At 49.0% G+C, this 11,614-nt stretch overlaps 4 protein-coding genes and 1 non-coding gene across 5 annotated transcripts; 2 read left to right on the top strand and 3 right to left on the bottom strand.

Moving 5' to 3' along the window:
• Positions 1 to 2,604: 2,604 nt before the first annotated feature.
• F4807DRAFT_458844 (uncharacterized protein) lies at positions 2,605 to 3,234 on the bottom strand (the record flags this gene model as incomplete). The annotated part of the gene is made up of 1 exon (XM_048001272.1): positions 2,605 to 3,234. One exon carries the CDS (start codon positions 3,232 to 3,234, stop codon positions 2,605 to 2,607), a length of 630 nt encoding a protein of 209 aa, XP_047855795.1.
• Positions 3,235 to 4,024: 790 nt separating this feature from the next.
• Positions 4,025 to 4,131, bottom strand: F4807DRAFT_t58. The gene has a single exon. It is a non-coding gene; the product is annotated as a tRNA-Tyr (tRNA).
• A 47-nt stretch (positions 4,132 to 4,178) lies between these two features.
• F4807DRAFT_419638 (amidase) lies at positions 4,179 to 6,579 on the bottom strand. Its single transcript, XM_047997429.1, has 3 exons — positions 4,576 to 6,579; positions 4,410 to 4,515; positions 4,179 to 4,351 (listed from the first exon to the last, which is right to left on the bottom strand). Exons 1-3 carry the CDS (start codon positions 5,989 to 5,991, stop codon positions 4,230 to 4,232), a joined length of 1,644 nt encoding a protein of 547 aa, XP_047855794.1. The 5' UTR covers positions 5,992 to 6,579; the 3' UTR covers positions 4,179 to 4,229.
• Positions 6,580 to 8,669, top strand: F4807DRAFT_419627 (MFS general substrate transporter). The gene is made up of 5 exons (XM_047997428.1): positions 6,580 to 6,997; positions 7,065 to 7,105; positions 7,161 to 7,599; positions 7,655 to 8,262; positions 8,324 to 8,669. Exons 1-5 carry the CDS (start codon positions 6,755 to 6,757, stop codon positions 8,562 to 8,564), a joined length of 1,572 nt encoding a protein of 523 aa, XP_047855793.1. The 5' UTR covers positions 6,580 to 6,754; the 3' UTR covers positions 8,565 to 8,669.
• A 593-nt stretch (positions 8,670 to 9,262) lies between these two features.
• F4807DRAFT_30759 (MFS general substrate transporter) lies at positions 9,263 to 11,584 on the top strand. The gene is made up of 4 exons (XM_047995003.1): positions 9,263 to 10,055; positions 10,116 to 10,589; positions 10,641 to 10,782; positions 10,849 to 11,584. Exons 1-4 carry the CDS (start codon positions 9,640 to 9,642, stop codon positions 11,236 to 11,238), a joined length of 1,422 nt encoding a protein of 473 aa, XP_047855792.1. The 5' UTR covers positions 9,263 to 9,639; the 3' UTR covers positions 11,239 to 11,584.
• The last annotated feature ends 30 nt before the right edge of the window (positions 11,585 to 11,614 follow it).

Below are 11,614 nucleotides of genomic sequence, written 5' to 3'. Positions count from 1 at the left end.
CTTCGGGCAGTTTTAGATGTGATTTCGGCAGATGAACAGCCCAATGATTTCGCAGGTATAGTCAAACACGAGCTCAATGCCACGACTCGGGGAATATAACATGTTTCGGGTCACAGTCGTAGTGATCAACCGGTATAGTTGGGTTTACAGGACGTTGCTAGTGACACGGTAGCCCTTCGCGGGAGCGTGCTTCCCGCACAAGCACCAATATGTATAAATTATTAGGAAAACTTTATCCCGTAACCTTGAAAGGTGACTTGTTGATGATAGGTACGACATCCGCTTAGAGGAGTAGAGTAGCCTCGTCCAATGTGGCGGCAAAGTACCTAAGCAACCTTGGGACGGGGGTCAATGCGGCTCTCACCCGTGACGAACTAGAGATGGTGATTAACGTCGGATCTCGACACAAAGTTTCGGCATATGGCATATGGGCCAGTTGAGGATGACCTATTGAAGAACAGCACGGCGGATAACTGACGTACCAGCGACGGCGATATCGTTATTCTTGGACCAGTTGAAGTTTGAATTTCCAAATTCATCCTAGATGTTCTTCCAGGTGCGGTGCTGCACGGGTGTAGTATATGCCACCCATATGTCACCCATGGCTGCAAGCCGAAGCGGATCTAGACCACCACCAGAGAAGATCTGGCAGAGGAGACCAGGCGTTTGGAATTTGGCATTGGTGACGATAGTATGGCACAATGGGGCGTTCAAACTGCCGAATTCTTATGACGAAAGGCGTGGAAAAGTGGCTCTTGAACGTTAACCTAATCGAGCTATCGACAGGTTTTGCGAAGTGGGGACGATACAAAGAAGGGAATTGGCACTCGGCAGATGTTGAAATTGCTTGCTTCCCACTTTGAATGCGATTTTGCCGCGCAAAAAGTAAAGGCTGACCACGTGCGAATTGCGATTTGCGCGTTTCAATCGGTGTCGCGGGATTAATAAAGTCCCCTTACGTAAGGACATCGGACAGATCGGATAAGGGCTTGGGCAATTGAATACCTATCTAGATACATAAGTAAATCCGGCTCCGTATCACAAAGTTAAGGGTCAACTTAAGGGTCCACGACAGGCGCCTCGAGTGCTTCTATTGGAAGGTGCGTCTAATGTAGTAGGTATCATGCCATGTATATGTACAACCACATGTACCAAGGTAGCATCGATTTGGCCGTTCCACCACCTTGGGAATCTTCTCGTCCGGAATCTCTTTTTCTTCCTCATAGCCTGATTTCAACCTATGCCGCTGCCCGGTCCTTTTGCTTCACCACCTACTACATAACATCTATTCCAAGATCTCCTATATTCAGGTTAGTTGTCCACGCTGTGCCGCCCTACTTCCCTTGACGCGCTTCATGTCGTGGAACCCACCGGATGCAGCTCCATTTCTCCCGTATTTTCCCAGACTGCGAATGAGGCGAGCTAACGGACCGGATACACGCCCGCTTGGGTATCCTTACGTGATAAACGGCTCACCGATCGCATTCCAGAGCTGTCGGTAGTCTACGAAGTACATTTCCGATATTGATAATAGGTGCCTCCGCATTTCGCGATGTGTAAGCTATGTAGTTTTGCTCCAATATTAAACGCCGACTACTCTATTCTATCGTCACTCTCGCGCCTTCGCGTCTATCAGGTAGACGGGACTTCGAACATTGTATCTCTCGCCAATTGCCGCCATTTCTAAGGAAGAACATTGCGCGGAGTTGTGCGCTTATTTCAGACCTGCCGCGTGTACTCAACCTGGACAACTTCAAGCAATTCTGGAGTTACGGCAAATAAATTTAGCACAAAACACTTAAGGCACATTCTCTCACGAATCGCTATATGATATAGGAACTTCTTCGGCGAGTTAAGATGTAGCTAATATATTGAATAGGACCTAAAAGGAACTCTGGTGCATATGAGACGTATGAAATGACCTCGTTCTAGGTTGTTAGCAAAAGGGGCTGATGTCTCATACAATAGTAAGATACAAGATGTTCTCTTCTCAAAGAAACCCTTTTTATGTAATCCGTGGTTTCATTTATGCCTCTCAGAATATACCAATTGGCATATTTTCCAATTTTATGTATTAGTCTTGAATTATCCTTTGAAGGCACCTGGGATGTGATTAGAATAGCTCGTTGGAACCGCATAATATCTTTCCCACCTACCTCATAAACAACATACTCGTTCAATAGCTTTCATTGCAGGGCATTCGGCATACCTTTTATAAACACTTATACCATTTCACTTCGTACGAGTCCCTTAATTTAAAGTCTCATCTTGCAAAACTGTACCGAGTCATGTAATCTCATTGCCCCTATTCGTCAACACCATGACCTCGTTCTATAGTGAGATAATCTAACTAATATGTACGTATCCCGAATTGAAAGATTCAAGAACCTTCGTCTTTTTCATCTTTGCATGAGTTGGTAGAGAGAATGACTGTGCAAAGAATGCCCTCGAAAAATCTACCTCAGTAAGGAAAATGCCCCCTACCCCTTTCCACAGAACCCCTGGCCCCACTCCATAAACCAAACACATCGCTCTTTACCCCTTACCATCATCAAAGTACCCAAGCGCACCCCGACCCTTCAAACCGAGAAACCCCCAGAAAACCTAAGGATCGTTCGAGCAAGTCCCCGCGCAATCCGTCATCGTAGGCGTAACCAGCAGCGGCGCCTTGTTAGGATCAAGCTCGTACGAGCAGAACTTATTATGATCCGCGCACTGGCCCAGCACCAAATTATCATTCAGCGCGAAGCGCGCAGTACCATCGTACGTCTTATACCAGTGCGCGTTCCACTGCGTAACGTTATACGTCAGCCCGAACTGCAGCTGCAGGTTATTCGGGTCGAGGACGCCGGCGCCGTTGTCGTTGTCCCCGTTATCCACGACCTGGACCTCGAACTGGCCGTACGTGTCCTGCGTCGTCTCGGTGCAGCGCGCGCCCGAAGTCACGGCGTCCGCCGTGTCGTGGCCCGTCATCGTGCAGTTCGCCGCGCTGGGCGGGAACGGGAAGTACCCGCCGCCGTCGGCGAACGGGGCCGGCCCCGCGGACACCTGGTTCGGGTTCTCGATCGCGAGCTTGATCGTCGCGTACCCGTTCGTGCCCGCCGATGACGGCGGCAAGGCGATCGTGAACCGTGTTATCTTCCACGGCTGCAGCGGTTCGACGAACGGGTTGGGGTCGTACGCGGCTGCGAGGCCGGTCATGAGGGCGAGGGTTGTTGTTGCCGTAAACTGCATGATGATGTTCTTCCCTGTTTTCTTTGGGGGGTCTGACAGGTAAAGTGTTTCAGGAACCGGAATATTAAAAACCGGTGAAGGAATTATCGTGTTCAGGTGAAAGAAGCTGTTTTGGTGCGATGTGATGGTTGTGTTCTGGTAGTATCGAGAAAATGCAGGCTTCCGTCCCCGGGTCTTTAAGTACGACTTCAGACGGTTCCGAAGCTGAGCTTTCAAAGGCCGTATACGCACGAGAAAAGCGCCATCGTGCCACTACCGTAACGTTGGGCGACAGAGTAACACCGGACGATAAAAATAGAGTTATTTTTGACCTCTGTCCATCCCGACTTCCTGGATTGAAGAATACGAAGCTTTTCAGCTAACGCAAGGGACCGGAAGGTGCCTGTCGTGCTTTGATAGGCACAAAGTTTTGGAAGAGGGTCCCGGCTAAATGCAATCAACTCTCGAATAAGTATTCGTTGGTTGGGTTTATTCGTCTCATTATTCCTATCACTATACGAGTCTCACATTGCCCTGCATCAACGTGGCTGTCATGTCTGTGTTAGCTGTATATCGATGGCACGTTGCAGTTGTCTGCCCTCCCCAGAGTTCTAGCTTTACGTACGAACAGACATTGAAATCACTTAACCTGAAGCTGAGGTACGTAAGACTCGTGATTGGATGAAAATAGGGCGCCATTCTCGGGACTAAAAAGAAGCTTAAACCCTAGCCTAGTATCACAGCATCAACTCAGCTATGCACAACCTGAACACGAACTAAAAAGGGATAATGAAATTCAGAAAAAAAAATTTCCCTCGGACCGGAATCGAACCGGTGACTTTTCGATAAACAATCGTGAGACCATGAGATCAAATAACAATTACAGTCGAACGCCATAACCAACTAGACTACCAAGGGCTTCCATAACTGGGGAAGACCCCTTCGATAAGATACTGTCTTTTTGATGGGTATTGTTAAATACTAGGTAGGTACCTAGGTAAACGACTAGACAAACGCTAAATAATACCGTTCAAAACACCGTCGAGCATTTCAACATCTTTGAGTAGCTGCTTATCCCCCAGCCTTGGACCAACTATCTGCAACGCCACCGGCGCTCCCTTAAAAAGCTCTGGATCATCTATGGTATCAAATGTTAGCTGCTAAATCTCAAAATCGTACGTTGTGACTTTACATACACATATCTTGATTCTTTTGATCCGCTGTGTGTTTGGGCTTGAATTCGGTATCTTTTGGGTCAAGAGCCGGGTCAGCGTGAGTAAAAGGCACTATGATGGCAGGGTACTAAAGAGATACGACGTCAGATCTTCGCTAAAGCAAGCCACTGGTTCAGGAAGTCCTTACATCGCACACGTTCCAAGCCACCGTGTAGATGTCACTAGTCCAATCTCCAGGCAGTACGGCCGTGTGGGGACCAGCGGGCGCCAGGACGACATCACAGCCTACTCGCTGCCATTCGTCCAACATCTCCTTCTGGATCTGCCCTTTCTTCGTATTCCACATCCACGCCTCCTCTTGAGTTTTCGGAGGTATGTCCCAGAACCCGATCTTCATGACGCTTGGGACCACGGGCTCGCCCGACTTGGCGAACTCTTGTTTCGGGTACGAGAGCCCATCGAGGGTGAACAGCTGCTCTGAGACGTCGCGGATGCCGATGAAATCCGGCGGGTTGAAATCTCTTATCTCGAACCCGGCAGCTGCTAGTTTGGAAACAGCTTCTCGCATGGCCCGGCGCACTGGCGGGTGGGGTGTCAGACCAGATTCGTAGATAACGCCAATGACAGGCTTTCGCGGAGCGACGTCAAACTCCATGATATTCGGTATCACCGCAGGATCAAAGGACCAGGGCTTTGCGGCTCTGACTACGCTAGTGAAAAGATCAAGGTCGCGCACCGAATGTCCTAGAGGACCCGTGACAGCCGGGATTCCCGTGTTGGATCCTGACCAGCCAGAATAGGAGTAACCGATCATAGGAATGACCCCGAAGCTAGGCTTATAACCATAGACTCCATTACAAGCCGCAGGTATCCGCACCGATCCACCAACATCGGTGCCGACACCGAGAGCACTGCACCTGAAGGCTTGACTTGAGCCCTCTCCTCCACTACTTCCGCCGCTAGTCAGACGAGAATTCACGGGGTTTTTGGAGCGTCCAAACACATTATTGTCGTTCTCTGCGACTAGCATAGTCTGAGGCACGTTTGTCTTTGAAATGACTATTGCTCCTGCGGCTTGTAGGAGTTCCGGCAGCGGCGACGTACGGTTAGCTGGTTGGAAGACTCGAGACATGTATCCGTTGGTCGAATCGTACCCCTTAAAGTGAAAGCACTCTTTGAAAGTCATCGGAACTCCATGTAGCGGTCCGACAACCTTCCCTGTGCTCTTGAAAATGTCGTCCAGTTCCTTAGCCCTCTCCAGTGCATCAACGAACATGATCTCTGTAAGCATGTTACATAGCTGTTGTCCTACTGCAGCACGCTTGCAAAATGCTGTGGTAACCTCCAAGGCCGTGAATTTGCCCTCGGCAATGGCAGCGGCCAGCGAAGTTGCATCATACTCCTCGCTGGTAATCGCTAGCTCGGTTGGAGACAAGATGCCGCATGAATTGACAAAGGGGCGAAGGTCAATTGTGTCCTCCGGCGGAAAGTCCTCTTTCTTCAATTTCCATTCTGCTGGGATCCTTGAGTCTCGCTCTGCATATTTGGCTGCTTGAAGTTCTCGCCAGGACTTCCTGGCTGCTGGAGTGCTGTTGTCACCCATATTCAAGCACTAGTGTATCTGATATGTGCAAGACAGACATCTTGTAGGAAACATGAAGTAAATGTATGTTAAAATAGGCATGGCCCCTCACAGAGACCTACGGCGTTACCTTGAGAAATGAGACCTCCTTTTCAGAAGTGTGGGGTATACACCGGCGTCGATGTCCGAAGGATTGAAGATGAGAGGGGGCTTAGCAACGGATATAACGAACCTATTATCAGCTTTATAGCTGAGCCCTGCTCTTACTGGGGTCCACTATATGCTAGATTATCAGATAATCTATACCAAGCAGTCCCAGGAAACCCTCCACTACCTTGTCATGCCTCTTATCATCGTTACCTATTGGGATCGGATACTGCCTATCTGACGAACTTCCTCTTCACCAATTTCCTTCGTCCAAAGCCTCAAATTTGAACAACTATTTAGATAGCATTCAATTCTATAAGGTTGTACAATTTTAGCCGATTACATAGACCTCAGGTTTATTCGGTGAGTACCTAGCTAGGTAGGCAATATGATGCTTCTTCATGCGGAGTTAACAGGTTAAATAAAGTAGCAACGTGACGCCCACGTCTTAACCAATAGATATAGCAAGGATCTTATCATGCATATATGTACCTAATAGTTATCAGGATCCCCAGTAGAAAGGTCAACATGGTCTCACCTACATTGGACTAGGATAGTGAGGAGTAGCATTTAACATCCTCCTCATCGTTCGCAAGCTTGTGAAGTTATTTTTTCCCCTTTGAGATTTACTCTCAAAATGGATGCGAAAATGTCTGAGAAGAACGAGGCCTCGATCCCTAAGAGCCTAGTCGACATCGAGCCTGGAGTTGGCCTCGACTTACCAAAACAGAACGCATTACAGCGTCTGATTCACCGGCGAAATGATCTCAATCAGTTAGGTAAAGATATGCTACAGAAGTCGCTTCAATATGACAGGGCCCAGCTTGAAGCAGACGCCGTTAAGGTTCGATGGAAGCTGGATCTCCTCGTGCTTCCGATGGTACGTTGACTCAAGTCCACGCCTCTGTCTGGCAATGTTTGTTCCTAATAGAAGGTGTTTCGCGAAGATGATGACTACATATATGTTGTCGTTCCTTGATAAACAAACGTATGGTTCGATCTATACTTCGCTTATGATGAACTCCGATAATGATTGTTCTTAGTCTAAACTACTCCAACGCGTACGGCTTGCAGAGCGATACAAACATGACGGGCAATGATTACACATGGGTTGCTTCCGCGTTGTACTTTGGTTGGCTCTGCGGAGCTTGGCCGTGGAATATGTTGCTACAGCGCGTTGCCATTGGGAAATTGGTGGGCGGGATGTTATTCGTCTGGGGAATTGTATGCATGCTGCAAGCTACGGTGTTCAATTTCAGTGGCTTTTTTGCCGTTCGCTTCTTTTTGGGCATGCTCGAGGGCTGCGTCTCACCAGCGTGGGTTCTCCTAACTTCGATGCTTTGGACGAGAAAGGAGCAAACGATGCGCAGCTCCATTTGGCTGTGCACGAACGGTGTCTCGAATATCTTAGGGTCACTTCTGGCCTATGGCTCGGGCTCAGCTGAAGGATTATCCATAGCTCAATGGAAGTTGATCTTCCTGGTAGACCTCCCCTTCCGGGTTTTATATTTTAGAGGCTGATCGAAGATATGTGTAGATCGTCGGTGCCCTTACCTTCGTATGGGGGTTCGTTATCTTACTTTTCCTTCCCGACGGGCCGCATAATGCAAAGATGCTAACGGAATACGAACGTGTGGTTGCCGTCTGGCGAGTCTCCGAAAATCAGATAGGCCTAAAGGATTCGACGATCAGGCCTTACCAGATTAAGGAAGCCTTGCTAGATGGGAAGTGCTACTTATTATGGATGGTATCGATGGCATTGGGGCTCCTCAACGGCGCTGTGACCAACTTCATGTCGGCTATCATCAAGGGCTTCAATTTCGACGCACTCAGGGCATCTCTGCTGCAAGCTCCTGGGGGAGCATTTGAAATCGTCTTCTGTCTTTTGATAGGACGGTTCTCGCAGCTTCCTAACATGGTCGGTATTTCTATCATGCTTGGCTGTCTGCCCGGTATGGCTGGACTCATCGGTATTCTCACTATTAACATCGAGCACCGATATGCGCTTGTTGCCATGTGTTGGTTGCAGAATGTAGTTGGGTCTCCTATTGTCCTAAGTTGGACAGTCCCTGGTCTCAACATCGCTGGACATACTAAGAGAAGTGCCGTCATGGGCATATTTTTTGTCTGTTATGTTGTTGGGAAGTAAGTTTAACCACAGAGGCAGAGATAACATGTTGACATGCACTAACAATAACACACTCAGCATCATTGGTCCACACCTCTTTCTATCTACCGAGGCACCAAGATATCCAACGGCGATTAAGGGTCTGCTGGGCACTTATTGCGCTACAATCGTACTCCAAGGACTGTATGTTCTCTGGTGTTGGTTTGATAACCGACGGCGCGATAGGTTAGGCCAGCATGCCGAGGTAGAGGAAGAGCTGTTGGAAGGGTTTGAGGATCTAACAGACAAACAGAACAAGCATTTCAGATACAGGCTCTAGGCGGGCCGTACTTAGGTGCGAAAAGATACCAGAGAGCTGGGTATAGATTAGTAATATAGACCTTTAAAGAAAATATTCTATGCAGGTAAACCTGCTGCGTGCAACAATCGTCACTTCCTCACGATGGATCGTTAAACAATCGCAACTGCCCTCAGCAACCCACCTTACTGAAGTAATCACGGATACCCCCACTTCGCCCGAGAGCCCCACACCCCAAGCTACAAAACCCCAGCTCCCAATTCCAACAATCGTTTCTTCCTTTCTATTTTGTCAAACTTACCTTGAGAAATCAACGCGAGCTCAAGAATTCGCGTTGGTAGGACTGGGCGGCCTGCATTGCACACCCGCGGAGCTGCCTGTCCTTCGGCGATTCCTCTGGCGTTTCGATTCTTGTAATTTTTGCTGTTCTTTTGCCTCCTGATTAGGTACATTGCGCATTTTCGTTACGCTCATCGCTGCTTGTGGTGATGTGAGGAAGATGTACTGACTTCGACTCCACGACGATTCTCAGTCGAGTCTATTAACGCGCTATTGCTCCCCTGCTCAAATTCCCCCTAATATATCCTGCTCATTCACGTCCTCCGTTGCACTCGATATTGATATATTGGTGCTGAGTCGTCCCACGATAGCTTCATGAACCCCACCAACCCACGGTGGGTAAGGTGGGGTAGCTCATTGAAGGCCGTTCGTTGGTCAATTGGGAGGTCAACTTAACTCCGAGCTCAAGGTCACCACCAACCTTTCGGCGCCAGAATCCTATCAGAAGCAACCACATCGTATGACTAAGGCGTCACATCCTGTGCGGTTGCGGTTGCGGTCTAGGTCTTCTCATGCTATGGATAATAATGAAATAATTGAAAATGCTTACTAGATTTTGGAAGATTTCCTAGTAACGGTACCTTGAGTTATAGCTTTGCCCTGTGGAGTTATATATCCGACGAGCTCGGTTTTATACTCCACAAGCTATGAATAGCTTGATCCAGTCCATCAAATAGCTTCCAACAAAATTTCCTTCCTTTCTCTACCATCCAGGCATCATATTCCACTCATCAGCATTGAGTAATCAGCCGAAACCATGGAATCCTCCTCGCCGAACCCTCCCGGCGTATCTCCAGAGAAAGGCAACCTTCTCAAACGGATTCTAGAAGAGCTCGGCCTCGTCTCTATGTACACCTCCTCGCGAGACGTTAAGCTGCTATGTCTCCAACGCTTCGTCCGTATGTTCGCGTACGGCATATCGACGCTCATCCTGGTCGCATACCTGGACGCGCTCGCCATCCCCAAGACGGAGATCGGCCTCTTCATGACTCTGACACTGGTCGGAGATACCTGTCTCAGCTTCTTCCTCACGCTGTTCGCCGACGGGTTGGGACGGAGGGCCACTCTCGCTCTCGGCGCCATCTTGATGGCCGCTAGCGGTGTCGTATTCGCATTATTTGGGACATATTGGATACTTCTTGTTGCTGCCGTCGTTGGGGTTATAAGCCCGAGGTATGAAAGTGATTTTTACTTCAATATGGTAGGAAGATACTGACATAAACTAATACAAAGTGGAAATGAGATTGGGCCCTTTCGGGCTATCGAAGAGAGCATTGTAGCTCAGCTAACTGATCCGAAGAAGCGGAGCGACGTCTATGCCTGGTATAGTCTATTGGGACTTGTAGGCACGGCATGCGGCTGCATGGTTTGCGGATGGGTTCTCCAATACCTAACTAAGACACTCGAGTGGGACTTTATTCGAGCATATCGCGCTATTTATGTCGGATATGCAGTCTTAGGTCTAGTAAAGCTTACACTAACGGTCCTTTTGAGCCACTCCGTGGAATCGGAGAAGAAGCAGCTCCAGCGCCGTCAGAGGGACGACGAGACAAGGCCGCTGCTAGAGGGTAATGCGGAGACTAACCCACCTCCCAAGCGTGGATTACGTGCTTTACTCCCAGACGTCAGTAAAGAGAGCGTCCCCGCGGTCATCACGCTGTGTCTTCTCTTCGCCCTAGATTCTTTTGGATCTGGGCTTGCTCCACTGTAAGTAACGGACCACTAGGTTTTGCAGGGCTATAACTAAAATGTCGTCAGATCATGGATTACATACTATTTCAAATATCAGTTCAACATCGAGGAGGGAAAGCTGGGCTCCATCTTCTTCGTGACCCAGATACTCGCCGGAGCCTCCATGATCGTCGCTTCCTCCCTCGCTAAGCGGTTTGGCAATGTGAACGTACGTCACACCCTCCATCTCTCTCCCATTACCACTATTATGGTAACCACCTAACATCTGTATCAGACCATGGTATTCACACACCTCCCCTCACAAATCTTCCGCGCCCTCCTCGGCGTCCCCAGCGACCTGCACTTAGCCCTAGTCTTCCTCGTCCTAAACTCCAGCACGCAGTCCATGGACAGCGGTCCGCGCTCCGCATTCCTAGCCACCATCGTGCTGCCCGGGGAACGGACGGCCGTCATGGGCACGGTCAACGTCGTCAAAACGACAGCCCAGAGCCTAGGGCCTATCCTGACAGGCGCCCTGGTCGATCGGAACCTGTTCTGGGTGTCGTTCGTCGCGTCGGGATGCCTGAAGATAGCGTACGACATAGGCTTGCTCGCCTTCTTCAAGGAGAAGGAGAGGGAGAGGGAACGGGCCGAGAGGCTCAGGATCCAAGGAGATGAGGATTAGTAATGGCGCGGCAACGCGGAATGCTAAGCTGGGTCGCTCTTGGCGCAGAAACGGGTTGATGTAGGGCGCTTATTAAGTGAGGACCTTGTTGGGCCGGTGACGTAGAGCGAATAGCCAGGGTAGGGCCCCAATCTTCACCTAACTTATATACCCTTCACTCCTCGTGTTATTTCAAATAAACCCTTATTTGACTTAGATTCACCCTATTTTCACGAAAAATTATGTGTTGGAAAGCTAAATAATGGAGCTGATAGATACATCCTTTGGGTCCATCCATCACATCATTTTACTATATTCATCAGATTACTCGATCTCGTCTTTTCCTAGCTAGAGTCAACTCCGAGGGAATACCTAGGTAGGTAGCAACCGCGATTAC

This window comes from Annulohypoxylon truncatum, assembly GCF_022578515.1.
Source record: "Annulohypoxylon truncatum strain CBS 140777 unplaced genomic scaffold F4807scaffold_10, whole genome shotgun sequence".
Lineage (NCBI taxonomy): Eukaryota > Fungi > Ascomycota > Sordariomycetes > Xylariales > Hypoxylaceae > Annulohypoxylon > Annulohypoxylon truncatum.
Note: the sequence above shows the minus strand (reverse complement) of the source record. Positions and strands in the feature narration are given on the sequence as shown.